The sequence below is a fragment of the Poecile atricapillus genome, chromosome 4 (genome assembly GCF_030490865.1).
Source record: "Poecile atricapillus isolate bPoeAtr1 chromosome 4, bPoeAtr1.hap1, whole genome shotgun sequence".
NCBI classification, from domain to species: Eukaryota; Metazoa; Chordata; class Aves; order Passeriformes; family Paridae; genus Poecile; species Poecile atricapillus.
The window spans coordinates 44,327,068-44,346,146 of record NC_081252.1 but is presented as its reverse complement, the minus strand read 5'-3'; the positions used below and the strand labels follow the sequence as shown (position 1 = coordinate 44,346,146).

The 19,079-nt window shown below is 38.8% G+C and overlaps 1 protein-coding gene across 6 annotated transcripts in view; it reads right to left on the bottom strand.

The window, feature by feature from the left end:
- STOX2 (storkhead box 2) overlaps positions 1 to 19,079 on the bottom strand; it is a 141,863-nt gene that overhangs the window by 9,128 nt on the left and 113,656 nt on the right. For 3 of the 6 annotated variants that reach the window (XM_058837644.1, XM_058837649.1, XM_058837646.1), the window contains exons 2-3: positions 9,978 to 10,130; positions 796 to 3,061 (exon numbers count right to left, since the gene is read on the bottom strand). In XM_058837644.1, the coding sequence (XP_058693627.1) occupies positions 796 to 3,061; positions 9,978 to 10,130 (2,419 nt within the window). Of the gene's footprint in view, positions 1 to 791; positions 3,062 to 9,977; positions 10,131 to 16,498; positions 16,760 to 19,079 lie in introns of those variants that run through there. The other 3 variants (XM_058837648.1, XM_058837647.1, XM_058837645.1) reach the window with 3 other exon arrangements.

Below are 19,079 nucleotides of genomic sequence, written 5' to 3'. Positions count from 1 at the left end.
AGAAGGCTGGCGTAAAAGATTCTTAACCTGGAAATGAACTTGTGAATTCTCCAGGGCAGGGAATACACCAACAACTCTCTCCTCCCTACACTTTTAAGACTTCTAGCACATTGAGGCTTCCATGATTCCTGATATCCCTGGAATAGTAATTACTAACCAGCACCACCACACATCAACATCTGAACTCTTTTCCCAAGTATCTTAGACAAGGCACCTTTCTCTCAGCAGTGTTAAGTCACACCTGAAGTTCAAACATCCTAATCACTTTTAACTTGTATGGGGAGTGGCTACTCTAGTCTCACCAGTTTGAAATGGTGACTAGATGCACTTTCAAAATTTTTGAAGAAAACAAACAAGGAAGCCCGAACACAAAACAGTATAATTTGTTTTCCTTTTTGTCTGAGCCAAAGGTTAAGCCACCTGGTCATGCCTAGTCTTCCCATTAGTCTGGTTGATGGTATCTTAGAGGGAAAGGGAACAGTATGCAGGAGCTCATCCCTTTTATTCTAAAGCAAATACAAATTTAATACAGAAAAAAAAGGATACAGGGAGGCTTTCAGCAAACAGAAAATTAACTAACACAGAGTCAATGCCTCAAATGGTCATTGGTTTCTTACTGTATGGTGGGAAACTCACACATCTGAATAGAGGATTCCAGGGCTGTAGAAAAAACAGTCTGAAAATGTGTGCCTTTTTTCAATACAGCCCTACATTCTGTCACCAATATCACACACCCATAAAACCATAAATGGAACTTCCTAGTCTGTAAAGCTGCAATGAATGTGACAGTCCTACCGTGGAGAGTTGAACCCGCTGTCCACAGTAATGCTGCTGCTGTCCATGCTGTCCAGGCGGGCTGAGTGGGTGGCTCTCTGGTTGTTGCTATTTTCTGTTTCCTTTGGGGTGAGAAGAGTAAGATTTTTCTCAAACTTTCGCTGTAGATCCCTTTCCTTTTCTCTCTCTAGGAGCCATTGCATCGTACCAACATCATCCCTGTTTTTTTCTTCCTCGGCATTTTTGTTGGTTCCTTCCTCTGAGTCATCATCATCAGATACGTTGTAGTAGTCAAAAGAGGCCTCCTGGTTCCCGGTTGTCTCTTGCTGTCTCTGAGAAACAGGCATGACTTGTGTGACTGAGGTTACCATCGCTTGTTCAAGTTTCTCACATCTGACGGGCAATGTGTCAGAGGGGGTTTTTTGATGGGGCTTTAGCAGAGGTGTGTTAGACTTATGATAACTATTCACAGAAAGAGTGTTGTGCAGAGGCTTAAAGAGTGTATCCTTGCTGAATATTTCTTTCCTTTTATCAAGGCTGCTTGACTCAGTGCTATGGTGTTGAACCAGCCGCCCGTTAGCTATCACCTCTGGAGTTTGGCCAGCAATCACTGAACCACTGCTTGGGCCCTTTGGGGACTCCTCCTTGTGCACCCCAGGCTCCCTAGCAATATGTTGAGACTGTCTTTCTGTGGGAGCCATTTTTTTTAGCCCATCTGTCCCTGTTAGCGTATCATGATCCTCTTTATTCTTTCCCAGTGGTGATGGAGCAGTAAGCACAGTCTCACTGGATGTGTTGCACTGAAAATAGTCATCAACTGCAGATTTTGTTGTGCAGGAGTTGAGCTCACTATATGATGGCAAATTGTCTGTAGGCTTGCCTTGTTCCAATAGGCTACAAGAACTGGGGGTCTCTACACTGCCACCGGCTATTTCAGGGATGCAAGTCTCTTTGTAGCTTGCAGATGAAATCAGAGCCCTTTGATGACTGAGCGACTGAGATGGCCTTAAGGTACTATCATCAATGTAGGTTTGGCTAGTTGTTTGGTCATCTGGGCTACAACCTTCACCTATATCTTCAGGTGTACCTAAAGTAGCTGAGCCCAGAGGTCCCTTGGAGTTATCCATGGATCTAGACCTTTCTTTAGCTTTACTGGACCGCTCATTCCTTGATCTTCTATCCTGTGTATGGCTGTGGCTCCGATGGACCTTGGAATGGGAGCTTCCCCTGGAAGGTTCAGGGAAAGGCATTTCAGTTCTTCTTTTGGCCAGTTCACCAGACACATCCCACTCTGGTGTCATGGGAAAGTGAGATTCAATCATGTTAGGATTGCTGTGCATTATATAATTATCTCCCTTGTGTTCTATTATAAAACAGCCTTCCCGTGGGGATCGAGTCAAGGGATCATAGAACTCATACTCCCTTTCAGCAGGTATATCCAAATGAGAACCATCTGATGGGTCTCCTTTGGATACCCGGGTCTTGCTGTGCGACCTCGATTTCCCATGAGATTTTCTGTGATTCCTACTCTTTTTACTTCGTCCACTGTGGTGAGCTGAAGACCCTGCTTTGCTTCGTTGAGCTTTTTCTTCTTCAAGTTTCTTCATTAGTGCAGTGTGTCTCATGACATTTTCCACAGTCAAGTCTGGATTAATGCGCCTAATAATCTCCATTTCTACCTCTCTAGGTATAGTGGTAGGGGTGTCCTCGTCCCTTAGCGGCCACTCCTCTGGAGGAAACTGGGCAGAGAAGTTTGCCAGTTGTTTGGTCTTATCCTTCTTAAAACTTAATCGGAATAATTTGAGTCCAAATTTCTTAGACTGCTTTTCTACATCCTTAGGCTTTGTGAGTGTCTCTGATTTATATGAAAAATTGACAGTACTTTTACTTTTCTCAGTAGGTGGGACTTGACATAATGAAGGAGGACAGTATGAGTCTTTACAGTCTTTTGCTGATTTCCTCTGTAGGGTAGATGCATGCATGCTGTGCATGTCTTCTCTGCAACAATGGCAGGAGTCGCAGTGGTTTTTGGGTAGTGTTCGGTCCCTGACACAACCCGAGGTGGAGGGAGTTATAGTTCCTTGTTGTGGAGAGGTACATTGAGACCTGTCAGGTAGCCTCTCATCCAAATGGTACCATTTACTGTTAGTTCTTATGAGAGATGGTGTTATAAAGTAAGTCTGTGGGGTTACAATGAAATAACCATCCGGAGTTGGGTATATTTTCCTCTCCCGTACAAGCATATTCAAAGTATGTCGAAGGATTTCTGGACTGGGTGTTGGAACGCCTAGAAATAACAGTAAACACATATCAGGAAGTGCATAAAACTGTGTAGGACTCTCTGGTTTCCCCCCTCCCCAATAAAAAGCTAGTTTTTCCAATGTGCAAGCTGGAATATGCTGAACAAACAACTCCAGTAAAGCATTTTGTTAGGCATTCTCTTCTCTGTTTATTTCTCCACTTATCTCCTATACTTCAGACATATCAATTATTAATTAAATAGCAGGCCATTAATGAAGTGCTAAAAAAAACCCCAAGAGAATTGCGAGTCATTTCCAATGCGCAGGTGACCTTATGCTACACGATGGAATCACTGAAAATCAGAGTGTCAAGGGAAATATTCTACTTTTATTCTTCTTCCAATGAAGTATTTATATCCAAATTCACCAGAACTATTCTTATAATGCCTTGTCACATATAAAGCAGTAGTTATTTGTTACTTTGGATGCCTAAGCAGTTTTTCCAACAGAATACTACACAGAAAAAAAAAAAAAAAGCAGGTCCTCAAACTGTCCCTTTATCACAAACCTGATTTAACTGATTTGCTCTCCCATTAAAATATGTTTCCACTACATCAGCTCCTCCAAAACAGAGACATCCTGAATGATACAGTTCATTTACGCAGAAAGTTTTTTCCATTAGGCTGGAAGTTACAGATTTTGCTCACAAAAATTTGCTTCTCAGAGTTCCTTGTCCTTTAGGTGAGATGTAAAGGACACTAAGTGCATGTATGGCATACTGAGAGAGGGACAAGTATGACTACCCTGCATCAATGGCATATGGTAGACTTGGCATTGTGAGCCAGATCCTTCCCATTACCAGTGCACCTGCTGGATTCAGTGGTGCTTGACCACGTCTTCAGTACTTTATTAGATAAAACACTAAGTTGGCATATTGTGTATAGAAATAAGTTCCATCTAGAGCTAAGGAAAAACAACTTTAGTTCACAAATTAGTTTTAAAAAGTCTGTTTATGCTGAATAAAAAATTAAAATACTTCCATGTTATCAGTGGAAAAAGCTATCTTCAATCAATACATTTTGCTTCACTAAAATATGTTTTAATTCTGAGTACTAGTCTGGTTTACATTTTTAGAACTAGAGACTTTTTTTGCAAAGGCTGGGATGATCTATTTTAAACAGAAAAAGTTAATATTATTTATTCTGGATCTTAGTTTTAAACAAAAGTAATTTTTAAAAAAAAAGAATCAGAGAGCAACTTAAGTTGGAATATAACTCATGAATTCATCTGGTCAGCACTCAAATCCTGGCCAATTTAGATGAGGTTGGACAGGACCTTGTCAAGTCAAACTCAGTCTTGAAGAATAGAATTTCAATGTATGCAAAAACATTTCAGTGAAGCATATGCTTTTTACAAAAACACTTCATGGAGGAATCTCAGCTGGGATACCTGCCACAAACACAGTATCTCCAGGAGCACACAGCGTCTGGTCACCAACTCTCCTCCAACATGTCAAAGGCTGGAGCCTGCAAGCTCACTGATGTCCTTGTGACAGCAACACCCATTAAAAGCAACAAGAAAAAGAGAATTTGTACTAATTCCTTAACTCATCCTCTTTCTTGCAACTGGGTTGGAGGCAACATATTCTTATGTCTGACTTTGAGTGTTGTTTGAACTTAGTGACAAGACCATACTACTCATATCCATTCCTAAAATCATAAAATGGAAACAGCAAAGGGTTAGGAACAACATGGACATGAGTGAAAGCGATTACAACACAGAAAGCACCAAGGAGAAACACACAGGGACATGTGCTGGTTTTGACTGGGGTAGAGCTAATATAGTTCATGCACAGTCCATAGAGCTGAAATATTGGGGCCACTTTGGATGCAGGAAGTGAGAGGTCAATACAGGATATAATTTGAGAGCATAAATGAGAATGAAAATTAGAAAAAAAAATATGGAGAATCAGGAGCTTGCATTTTCTCTCCTTTTCATGCAGGTGTCCACAATTTCTGTAATAATCTGAACGAGAGTAACAAAGACCCCCAGAACCTCTAAATGAGTTAACATGCCGGAAACAGCAACAGGTGGGAAAAGATGAAATCCTGAGAGCTGGGGGAAAAAATGGACTATTTATCCTTAGCCCAGAATTCTGAATCTCTGTGGACTGAAGTAAACAATATGTGAGCTTCTTCTGGATTATGAGGAAAAGCAGGCTGTCATCTGCATGAGCTTTTGATAGCACACAGGAACATCAAGAGTGGTTTCATTCCCTGTAATAACCAGTGGTCATCTAACTCTTCATTCCTGCAGTGGAGCTGCTGTATCTGCTTGGCCAATGCCACCCCTTTGACATGATGATTTGCATCATGACAAGACGTGGATGACCGCAAAACTCAAGCTCATTTGTTTCTCCATCCTGTGCTGAATACACCCTTGCAGGGTCTAACCATGGTCCAGCTCAGGTGCACTTGGCTCTGCAGCAGCCAACCTCTCTTCCTTCCTCTGCATGAACAACCTGTCCCATCCACTGCACTTTTCAGAAGCTTACAAGTAAAGACTTCAACATGTACTTACCTTTGTGAGAACCTAGTTCTTCATCCTTATTCTACTAAAAAGACTTTTAACATACTGTTTCAAAAATGTCACAACACAAATAAAAGGGATGAAAGTATTTCTCCTGGGAGCTTAGAGAAATGTTAGGGAAAGAGATTGAAATGGATGTCCTGATGTTTAACAGCAATTTAGGCAAAAATCCACTGCAAATACATGGTAAAAATAATAATAATGCTTATTTTTCACCCAGTAAACCATAAGGGCTACAATGTGTTGGGTGAGTCTTTAAACACTGGATGCACAGTAGTTACATTAATTGAGTAACTCCTGTGAATGGAGAACGTGCAGATAAACACCAAGGGAAAAAAAATTAGCATGCCAGGCAGTCAATGATGCTATAAAGTTAATTGTGTCAGCCTTCTCTCTGGAGCTGAAGCCTATCATTTTTATCACTCCCAGCATACAGTCCGTGCTGGGGTTCACTGAGCCAGCAGTGATGACAGCAGACACAGATCTTGGAAGCTCAGCACTGTCAGCTAAGACTAGCTATGGGTTTTATTCCAAGCTCTTTTAGGTACTTAAAAAAACAGAAACAGACCCAAACTCAGCTTAGGCTTTCCTCTGTGGCCAACAGGTGCAATGACATTAAAAAAGGAACAATGGGATCCAGAGTGAATACAGATTTATTGGCTTTCTCAAGACTTTCCTCTTTAAAGCAATCTGCCCACATAATGACTATACACAACCTACCCCCCTGCATTCAAAGGTCTCCTTATGGTCTCCCTTCCTCCATTAAATAAGAACAAGGGAAAAAAACCCAGTGGCTTACAGATTCTAGCCCATAAAATATTGCATGACAGCAGTGGTGTTATTTAAGATTATGTAGTGGTTTAATAATTCAAAAGCAGAAACTGTCTGGACACTGAATCATCAGACATGTACATTTTCTGTATCTCAAGAGAGTCTACTATGCCATCCACTGAGCTTCCAGACAGAAGATTATGTCTTGTTTGCTGCTCACAAAGCAGACTGACCTAGAGTGAACTCAGTTAATGTAAGACACTTCTTTTAAGTGCTACACATATAATTCATATATTTAAAGAGTGAAGTTATAAAGGTGATTGTCAGAGGAATTTGCCAGCTTTCAGAAAACTGCTTGCTTCAGAAGCAACCTAGGAGAACACAAAAGTATTTTCTACACCGAAATTCTGAATGTCTTAAAATTGTTTAAACATGTATGTGGACAAAATTGGGGGGGCAAAAAAAAAAGACAAATATCCTTTTTAAAGGCAGCACAGACTAAGGTTTGATGTTGTCTTCTTCCAGGTTCATACAAATAAGAGGGTCTGGTTGCCAAACACAGAACAGGGGTTACATTCTTAGCTCCTTATACTGGATTTCAAAGATTTACATTTAATGTATGGGATTTAAACCATGGTCAATAAATTACAAAGTAGGGCTGTACAACCATTTCATTGTTTAAGTTAGAATAATGGAAGCACATGCAGGAGCAGCTCTCTTGCGTCTTTAAAAATCTGACAAATAACAAAAACCACAAATAAGATGTACATTATCAATACAAACTTTTTGAATAAAATAAATTAATGAAAAATACATCTGAAGCAGTACTTAAATGGTGTTAAATCTGCTAAAATGATTTTCTCCTGAGCTGATGCTGAGGCTTAACAAGGGATAAAAGAAATACTCTGATTGGCTCATGAAATACTAGTTAAAGATGTGGAGTGGTTGCTATGTGATGTTATAAATAATTAGCATACCTTATTTCAGATAGAGCCATGGCCCAGATTTATGCCTGCACAATGGCTCAGCAAACTAGAGGGCTAGACAGCAACTGTAAGACCCTGCACTACGGAAAAGGTTTTATTATTCTTAGGCACTTTTGAGAATAGCATCTGGGGTCTTAGGAAATTTATCTTCACCATGAAACTCAGTGAAGCATCTGTTCATTAAAGCACAAACAACACAGGCAGACAAGTGCTGCTACAGGAGGAGATACGGAGAGGTTATGTGATAATAACAGACACATCTACATCTACATGCCACATGTACAGTGGCAATGCTCTTCTCTCCCTCAGAGCATCAGCACCTACTTAGGAAAAATAAACTATCAGAATATGAGAGGACATCAGGTATTTTACAGTAGCCACAAAGAATACAGAAGCTCAAAGTGCTACAGGTGATTTATTAGAGGGGTTTGGGCAAAAGTGAAAAGTGTCATCATAAGAAGTTCTATTTATTGGAAAGGAGAAAATTTTTTGATAATCCTCATGCACTGAGAGAACATGCACACTTCCTATGTTAAATATGTCATGGGTGGGAGAGAAAGGCATTTCTCTAGAGAAAGAGAAAAAAAATTGGGCAACAAAGGGTGCATTTTTTTTCCTTCAAATAATTTTCTCTACATTTTGGGAAGTGAGGTTATCATTTTTTTTTTTTAAATCTCATGTGAGAAATTCACATGTTAATGGCTAGTGGAAATGGAGAAAAAAAAAAGGCAGCAAGAGACTATGTGCTAACTTGCCTCAGGCTTCGTCTGAGCAACGTCTACAAAATAATCCAGCCAGTTGAATTATTTTTCATGTTTGGTTCTGTCTAACAAGAATAGCACAACACACCAAGTGAACTCATAATCATGCTCCCAGGAAACTCAAGGGATGCCACCAATAAATTAGCATTTCCACCATGCAACAATGTTTATATAAAAATATTGATAAAATAATTGAAAAAATACTTGCAATTTATGAAATTCTTTTAGTACATAACATACATAAAAATGATAACTTGGGGGAAAAAAATCATCAAAATTAATTAAAAGAATTACCATTGTATGAGCTTTGCCTTCTTTGCATTCTAACCCTTACAATTTTTACCACTATTTTCAAAATCAGCCTGATAAACAAAACTACAAATAGGGAGAGAAAGCCAGTGTTTACAAAATATGCTTGCAGTATTTTTTTCAAAGTGCAGTTATTAAATGTCAGATAGAATTGTTTATTCCAAACAAACTCTCAATTAAGAATTGTATTTTAAATTCTCAGAACTCTGTATCAGTTATAGCAAAAGACACGTAAATTTCAAGGCTTTAAGTAACTCTTGCTCTAAAATGTAAGCAAAAAAAATTCCAGACATCAAAACATGGCTATGGTTAGGCTGCCTAGATGAGACAGATGCATCAGTAGCTTTCCTACTGAGGTATTTTTAATTAGCTACTTTTTTTCAGCTATAAAATAGGTACGATGGAGAAGTTTCTCAACTACTTTAGAGAACTGTAAACTCAGCCACAGAATAGGTAAACATCTTGCCCAGGATCACACAAAGCACAAATGAGAAAGTTCTGCTCTCTTGAGCAGTAAACCCTCTGCCCTGCACTTTAGTGCTTCAATGTAAAATGTCTCTACAAGATGCATTTTGCATGATTCACCCACTCCAGATACAGATGGCCAGAAGAGAAGCAGCATGTTCAAGAGTACATTCTTGTTATAGGATTCCCGTCTTGTGATGTTACAGTATCTTTAATCCAAGATAACTATGGCTCTCCAGAACATTTAGTTTAGTTGTGGAGAGAGATGTCTTTTTTTGTGTGTTTTCCAAGCAAGGGCGGTACAGAAGCAAAAGCCAGAACTGTGTCCAAGTAGGAGCTGAGGACTCCTGGAAAGCAGGCTGACATGGTCCTTTCACTTTAAATATAACCTCCCCCTGAAGCAGGCACATCATTGTAACTGGACTCTACTACTTGCATCAGGCCACACATTGAGAGCCTGTTCTAGGTGAAGGAAGCCATGCAGTTGTGTGGGAAACCTGGTCTTTAGGAGAGAGGTCTCTACAGAGACCTCCATGAGGTTACCTCTTCGGAGATTGGACAATGACACCTGAATTGGTTGAATGATGTCAACAGAACCCTAATGAGTGAGCTACAACTGGCTTGAAAGCCACAAGGTGAAATGAGTTTGCTCTGGCTATGACACATCATGCTTTGGTCTCCATAGCTACTAAAGAAACCCTGTACTCCTTTGGCTATGATGATAAAAAAGGTTATTTTGTGAGAAAAATCAGAAACAAGCTTATTCTGATACTCTCTGAAAAAAGAAACGAGACAATATTTTGTTATTTAGTACCCCAAGTAATTTTTATTACTTACATAAAGTCAAGAATTTGTCCTGCAAAATGCATTTCACATGAATGGTCTTATCAAAGAGAACTCAATTCTCTATATGTTTAAGAATAAAGAAAAAGTTCCAAAATTGGAACCCTAGTGTCTCCTTTTATTTTTGGTTAGAACATCAGGATTAGTCAATATTCCCATGCAGAAGGTACTGGGGCTTCTTTAACTACCCTTTTAACAGACTTGCTCATCTGACCAATAATTTATTAATGACCGGTTACCTGGGAAGCAGGTGGTTAGGTGCTCCATTAATGCTTCTTGTGTGACTTGTTTTCGGGCAGAGTTCATTGCTGAGATGGCCAGGCAAAGGATTTCCCCAAGCGGAATAAACTGTGACTGAGTGATGGGAGACATGCTGATGGGTGATACATCACCTGTAAAAAGACAAAAGATGTGCAATGAAGCACTTTGTTTAAAAATCTGGTCATAGGACAAAGAGGAAGAGATACAGCTGGTGAAAATTCAGAGATCTCTAGTTTTTGTACTGAGCTGGGGATAAAACTCTTACAATGGAGAACCATCCATCAGCTTATTTCAAAACTTAAGACACAGAGAACTTTGGGAAATGGGAGATATACACTATACCGACATAGTTTCTCAAAGGGTACAATAGACTCAGAAAAATGCCAATAAATTAGCACTTATGGTTGCAAAGCCTCCTGCTTAACATCCTACTAGGTAACTGCACAAACAAAATAGTTGCATATATTTCTCTGGATATAAAAGAGGAAATTCCATTCCCCTTTCAAAGTATAGATCACCCACCATTTCCATTTGATATAGTATTTTTTATTAATAGTAACAAAGACCAAAAAAAATGTTGCTAAGTTAATGAATAACATTTTAACTCAGCTGATAAAGCACAGAACACTTTTCATAGGCTCAAAAACATCAAAATACAAAAGACTGACAACCTGAATAAACCTCTACATATTAATAAACAAGCTACGTATTTTTTTGGAAGAAAAATGATTTTCAGGACAGCCTAAAAATTAAGTTGGTTGTAACTTCTCTCATGTTTGTCTTACAAACTGTTCATTAGCCTGTAGTTTAAAAAAAAATCATTAAAAGATCTTGAAGTTATGGGAGAAATTACAATTTTGTAATACTAGCATGACTATATATACACAAGCGCATTTTAACATGCTTTATCCAAGTACATAAATCTTTGATTCTGCTCTGTAACTCTTCTTGAACCGGTAACAGCTCCCCAGTGATCTCAAAAAAGAGGAAAGCAGCAGGCTAAAATATTTTCCTTGCCAGTGGAAAAGGAGTGATAAAGAGTAACAGACAGAACAAAGGGTGCTTAAGTATGAATCCTATTCTGGCCACAGGTCAGTCAATAGCCAGGGATTAAGAGCTACCTAAATGGCTTTGAAATATCAGGAAAGTCAACCTATTTCTGCTGTCACTAAGCAACACCTTGTGATCAAATCATGAATCAAATTACTAGAAATTAATTCAAATTTTCATCCTTAATTCACAAGATCTAATATTTGCCCCATTAATTCTATATTCCTATTATGTCTACTAAACAAGAGCAGCAACTTATGAAATTGATTATCAAAATGCATTTACTCTGGCATTATACTCAGTGCTTTGGAGGGAAAAAATTGGTGAGAGTAGTAAACTGCATAGCTGTCTCAGTGAGACTTACGAGCAATATTTTTCAATCACAAGCTCTACAATCTGCTCTACAACAGTGATACACATTACCCAAGACACAAGAATGATTTAAAACTACACATTCATGCTATGCCATATCCTGATTGCTTTTGCTTAATCAGGCCTGACCAGATCAAAGCTGCATTCCCTTCCCAGGATGACAGCATTCTTCCAGCTTCAACAAAGTGAAGCCCAAGATCCTCCTCATTCTTACCTCACCATGGAATTATCACCTTAAAATATAACATTCTCTGGACATTTTTTACTCAAATACACCTGAAAGTGTATTTTCTAAAAGTATATTCCTGCCACATGCATTACAGACAACGGCAAAGAAGATGACACACAGCTTACAGGAAAACATGAGAGATATGCTTCCATATGACTTTGGGAGCAACACCATTTGTTCCCTCATCATTTGAGTATGGATTAAGAACATCACAGTTATTATACTACTATTTACTAATAATTATATCTGCTTAAACTGTTCTTTCATCTGTTTAAACTTGTTCATAGACAAGTCTTTGTAATCAGACAGACACATAAGTTTACCAACTTTGATCAGCAGTCACCATACACTTTGTACAGGGGATCACTTTCTTTAATGATTAATTTCATGTCTAAGAAAAATCAGAATTAAGGTAAGAATTATGCAGATTTAGCAAAGTAATTTAAGAAATTACCATCTTTAACACAAAGATTATGTGTCATGGGTATCCTTGTGAGAGCTACTGAATTGAGTTCAGTGCAATGTCAGACAGATTGGCATATATTGGCCACAGTTGAAGTTTAATCTTATCAGGCTCATTGGGCACTGAAATGGGCTCTCTGGTGTCCTGGTTTTGCCTCGGATAGAGCAGCTTTAAAGGCATCCAGGTAAAGGGCAGTAACTTCTTAATTGTTTTATCTGTATCATTAAGGACCTGGCAATTTCTTAAACCTAAGCAGCCTGTCAGGAATACCCCTGTGCCTGTTCCCAGCCATGAACTCTCAGTGTCACCTACACAGGTGCCAGGATGGGAAAGTGGGTGGAAGACCTCTTTCTTTCCCTTGCATGGGAATGATCCATTCACAGCTAACCAGAATGATACTTAGGATGTAAAGAATGTACATACTATACAGCTTCCTAAAGTGAGAAAGGGACTCAAGAAGTTTTATACTTAAAGCTTCATTCTGCAGCTTGTAGCTGGCCCCAGAGGGATGCTTGAACAAGAACTCGGAAACCAATTGGTCTGCTCATGCCCAGGAGCAGCCCACCCCTCTCCCCTGACTGCCAAGAGCCTGCAGAGATCCACCTCTGAGATCACTTCCAGCTGGGACTTCTTAACTTAAAACTGGCTAAGTGCAAGCTAAGAAATAATAAAATTTGCCTGATCTTAGTAACTTCGCACAATTCTTCCTTTTAAAGCAGGTCTTCAGCATGGAATTGCTTTCTAGGTTAGTGAGCAGAAGACATTCAGTCTGCACGGAATTTGACCTCTGCCTGTAGGACTCTTGTCACCAGGAACAAGCAAGGAATTCCCACTGAAATACTAATGATACCTCACATAACTCCTCAATATAAAATATTCAGTATTGGTTCCTTAATGTTAACACAATTTCTAGCACAGCACATTAGAGTTAGTGTACCACGGTAACACACATCCTGCTTGCAAATATTTGGGAGCTTGACAACCATTTAATTAACTACAAAGATTACTATAATTGCCCACAAAATCATAATTTAAATGGCTTTAAATGAAATAGAAATGTTTAATAAATATTGGTTTATGTGAGGGCCTTTCTTGTTTGTTAGGGAATATCATGAGTTAAGCCTTATTCTTTTCCACAGAGCGCTCTTCGACCTTCTTCATTATGACAAGGAAACTGTCGTTTAGCCTCTGCTGTGATAGAATGATCTCCATAGCTTGTTCTTCATAACTGTCTGCTGGAGACAGTTACTAGCTCTTGTTTAAAAAGGCTAGCACATATTTTGAACAGACCTAGTGACAGAAAGCCAAACTCCCCTTACTCAGGGAAGCTCTAATTTGCCAGATTTTATCTTGACTGTCCTGTGGCTCTGGGATATTACATGCACTCTGTGGTTATACTTAAGTCAACAAACTTCTTTGATGCACAGTAACAGCAAATATCTTGCATCTACGAGATGATATAATATATTAACATCAATTACACACATAACTACTGTTAGGCTGTTGAACAGAAGGTTTACTACAACTTCTTTAGGAAAGATCTGCTCAAAAAAAAAAAAAAAGCAAATATGCTTTTCCTAATTTTTTTGAAGACCACATCACTTACATAAAACATCTAGCATATGGCTCCTGTTAGCTCTAACTGATGCTTGTCTCAAGCAGCTTTCTTTTGAAATCAAATTACTAGCCTCAACTTTCATATGTTTGTGTTCCCAATTAAATGAAAACTGGAGCTCAGAGAGCAGTTTTCACCAGCTGACTGCATGTTTTGTTTAAATATTACATATATACACACACACACACACATATAATAGCTTCAGCTCTGTTTCTGCAATGTCTTTCCAAACCCCTCTCTAAACAATTTACCAAAAAAAAAAAAAGCTTTTTAGACTCCTTATATTAAGTGACATTCAATTTTAAAGAATGTCTAAGCACATAAGAAACAGTGAACACGAATTGTACTCATTAATGCCTTGGGGATTTGTACCGCTAGCCTGGGGGGAAAAATTATTTTTATTAGTTAGAACAAAAGATTATGTAGCCCATAAAATAAACACTTAGCTTTTACATAGCAGTTTTCTTCAATGGTTTTCAAACACTTGAAAAACTCGGAACCATAACTATCCTTAACATACAGATGAGAAACTGACAGTCTAACATGGCTGGGAATAAAAATTCCCATATCCTGAATCCATACCAGCCAGAACTTCTCCTGTGCTAGTGTATCAAGTGTGTCTGTCCTCTGCAAGTCTGGGTAACAACATTTTGTGAGAAAATGAGGCAGACTACATTCTGTACTACGTATCAGCAATTAAACTATCAGCTACATACTGATGACAGAATTTTTATTAGTAATTTTACTGCTGGAAAGAAGTGACTTGGAAGTCAAACTCTTTGTCTCATGAAGTTTGCATAAAGATTACTTGAAAAATCACCTCTTGACTTACAAATGGAACCAATTCAGTAGAACCATTGTGAATGAATTAAAGAAATTACAGTGCAAAATCATACTACATTACAATTTATACACCCTATTTCTCTGAAACAGGGAGAAGACCCCTGATTTACACTCTGCATCCTGTGAAGTATAGGAAGTCAAAGCCCAGTTTCATTTCTTCAGACTCTCAACACCTTTTTAATCTTTTGTTTGTTACAGCTCAAGACAACCGTTAAACATAATTTTTAGCCTGGTTTCCACAGAAAATGAGACTTGCACAATCACAGTCTGTGTCAGGGAGATTGAGCCTCACTAGACAAGAGTAGTGATTCTAAAACAATTGTTTGCTACACTTTACATCTATACAGAGCTTCAGGCATAGCAGCCTCTCACTGCATGGGGCAGAATCCAGTCAAAAAGCACCTGTCAAGGGAAATCTGACTTCACTACTTTTGTTGCTTACAGAATGACATTATTAATCAGAAAACATTGAGCCAGAGCACAGTAACTTCATGATTGTAGTGGTGGTTGCAACAGAAATCCCCTACAAAAATTTTCTTGCCAACATCCTGTTCTGATCAACACTTGCCTATGATTTCACCCTGGGAGGAACTACAGAAAGGTCATTTTCAAACAAAACTATTATTAATGGGCAAAGGAGGGCCTAGAATATTATAATTTTTTTCCCAATATATTGAAAGCAAAAAGTCTCTTCTAGAAAAAGTACACTTTCAGATTGACTTAATTAATGAAGCGACAGATGCTGAAGTAGTTATATGTCTGGCCTGGGCTGCACAATTACCCCCTTTTTGCCCCAAACCCCAACTTGACTGAATTATGCTAATTAAAGAATACTTACATAGATGTAGCAAACTCATTCTAATGTGAATTCATGACAAGAATATATGATTGCCATTGTAAGTTTGATGCTCCCATTTGATTGAACAAAAGGAGAAAAAGGAAGAATATGCAGATTTCTCTGGTATTAACCAGACTACTATGAAATACCTTGAATCTGCACTAGCATGCTAATACAGAAAAGATCACATTTCACTCGCAAAATCAGAAACAAAAAAAATTAGAAGAAATGTTGCTTGTGCTGTTTCCAGACATAGCCTAAATCCTCCTTTTATGCTACATTTCCTGGAGTATTTTATGAAAAAAGCTGCAGGTTGTGTTTACTGGCCAGCTACACATATTAGAGAACGGGTAACAACAATAAAAATAATGTATTAAAGATTTTTCCATTTATTCCTATTTAAGAGCAGCTTAAACAAAGGCTCAACAAATGCAGTAACACATTCATTCACTAACCAGCAAGCTCCTTCTGCGTATCTGAACTGCACACCCACCAAAATAAATAATGAACACTTCCAAGAATGTGACCATCCGAAATCTACACAGCCTGAAGAAAACATGTCAAACTTAGTATAACCAATATAACAAACCTAAACAGAATTCTAATTCCTTACTAGTTACTAACTTCAACTGTGCAAATTGATCTTTTTAATCATCCAGACTCAGGTAAAATCAAGATCTCCAGGTTCACCGCGTGGCACTAACTTTCAGAAACAGGTGCTAAATTACCCACAGTCAGCAGATTTGTCTTACATGTATTCATCCTGTGTATTTCCTTTGATTTAATTTTCCTTTTCTTTGTTCATGTCCTGTGGCCAGCTGCCTCCTGATCCAAAGTGATATCCCAGCACGTGTTACAACAATGATCGTAAAAAGTTTCTGCTGGAGCACGGAACTTTCCCAGAGGATTCAGTTGAGATTCCTGTAGCGTTGCTTGTCCTGGGAAGGAGGTGTGGGGGGGACTGCGTTTTTTTAATATATTGTGTGCTTTAGAATGTGTTTCCCCAAACAATATTTTTCAAATGCATTTTAAAATAAATGTTCATGTCTATATTCCTGGCACACAATATGTTAAAAAAGGGGGACTTACCTGAACCCCTATGGTCTGGTTCCATGCTCCAGTACAGTATCCAGAGAAGCTGTGATGTAACAACAATGTGCATATTGGGGCCTTATATCACTGTGGAAGCTGGCTGAATGCAGCATAGGTCAGTGCCACAGGACCTGAAAGAAGAAAAACAAAGCATGCTTTTAGGCATTAATATGCTAAACACCCACCTCTTAAAGCAGGAAATAGGGGTATACTTAAGAAAAAAATGCAGTTATCTAAGCAGGTCCACTGAAAGGAACATTATTTCACGCAATTCTCACATAAGCATGAGAAATAAATGGTTAAGAAATTACAGAGGAGGTGGAGAAGAATCTAAAAGGGACTACAAATATAACTCCCACACAGTGTTTTGAAAACATCTCTTTCTCTTTGCCCTGTTTTCATGGCATGGCTGAAATCACGTTCTAATACCACCCCCTGTTCCGAAGGCACTCACAGTCTTTGCAAAGCACCTCTCCACTGCAGTGCCTCAGGATTCTGCAGTGTCACTCCTCTTCTCCCTGGCTCTCTGCAAAGTGAAGTCATAGGAATGGATCAGCCAACCTGACTTCTCACTACCCTGCCCAGAATCCTTTGTGAACTGAAATGAGTCATCGCTCTGAAAAAATCCACAGCGCAATGTTCCAGGTTTCTCCCTGTGTCTGCGCTGGCTTCTTTGTCTTTGAAATGAAGTGCCTATGCTTCTGGAACAGTGCCCAGCTGCATTGTACAGGATAACAAGCCAGCCTTCTCATTAAGTGGACAAGAAAGCTATTTACATGCATTAGCAAAAGCAAGTTAAAGCTTTAACCCTCTAGTCAAGATAAAAAAAATCACCCCTAACATATCTTCTTGATGTAATGCACAACTCCCCCTATACACAGAAACATAAATGCACAGACATATGTTGACATACAGATACTTACACAGAGCAGTATTTGCTTTAACTATTCACTATTTATCATGACACTTACCAATTTTAGGTCTATTAATTAAAAAGAAAGATTTACTCTCTTTTGTCAGTCCTGAAGAACGCTGCAGACCTAAATGTAACAAGCAGCTCTGCTGTACACTAGATCAAAGTTGTGCTTCTGTGAACTATTAATCAAAAAAATTAGAAGCAGTGGACAAGTTCTTGTGAGCTTATTTTTCATTATCCCATTCACCATTTGGGCTTAAAACAAAGTGAGCCCTGAAACCATGCCAGACAGAAAATGTCAAACTGCTCCAAGTGCCGAGGGCCAGCAGAGCTGCTTCAGCTTCTGCTACCACTGACAAAGAAGGTAATGCTCAGAACGAGGTCACTGTGTCAGGATCTCACTCCCAGGGCTGGATTTTCCTTTGCTTGGTGAGGATATGCTAAGGTAAAGCATCAGGAAGATACAGAAGAAATAGGAATAGTGTATGAGATGAGAGACAGATGATGCTGTTTCAGAGGAACATTTTTTGGTTGTTCTGAGATTTAAATGTTTTAAAAGGAGGAAACATTTAAAATTGCCTTTACTGAAAAGTAACTATTTCTAGTCATGACCTAATCATCAAAATCAGACCAATATGCCAAAATGGAGATACAAAAAGAAAAGTTTTGCAACAAAGCACTTTTTAAAAGGTTCCTACATTCCAAGCATTTTAAATAGTTTGAAGCATGGAAGGCACATAATCCATAAAATTTTGAAACACAGCATTTTAGGACCCACCTGTTCTATGCTGGAACAGGCACTTCTCCTACATGTTTCCCCAAATGAACACACCAGGTGCTCAGGACTGAATTAAATACAAAAGTCACCACCTCCCTGGCTCCACAACAACCCTGGCAGAGAAGGAGCCCAATCAAGCCTAAAACAGATCTGTGCATTTCAAGAGGACAAGTGAATAGCTGGGTTATACAACTAACAATCATTTTTGGTTACAGGTCTGTGGTGGTTGTTAGGCAGCAAAGCCATATAGCAGATTAATTTACAAGCATAAGGTTAACGGGATGCTTTGCCACCCTGGCAGTTACACAGTAGCCATAATCTCAACATTAAAAACTGGGGGCTTGCTAGACACAGTCAATTTTCGTTGGCCTGAAAGGCCTCCTTCCAGGAAATCTTCCTTCAGCTTTACAGTATTTTTGCCTTCCCTGGAGCTGCAGCATCAGCCACACCACCTCTAATGAATCCAGCTTGGCATTTACAATGTTTTGGGTTCCCTAGGATTGTCCTTTGGAAATTCAGGTTGTCTGTCCTATTTTACAGCAACAAAACCCCATGAAGAAAAATTTAAAAGTGAATTAGAACAAGCACTTACTGAAAGTAAAAACAACAGCTTCAATCTTCTTCCCCTTTACACCAGACAACCTTCATGCAAAGCTAAATGGGCTCATGCATGCAGCACTGTTTTCACAGACATGGACAAATTCTTGAGGCAGTAGTCTTGCAACTAACACCAAAGTTAAAACACCGGCAGAAGAAACCTAAAGATAATACTGCATTTCTAGATATCTTTTCTCTCTAACAAATTTCTCTAGCACTTGAACCCATATTATATGCTCAGGACCAACTCAACTATTCTGAACAGACTAATACAACTACAAGCTCTT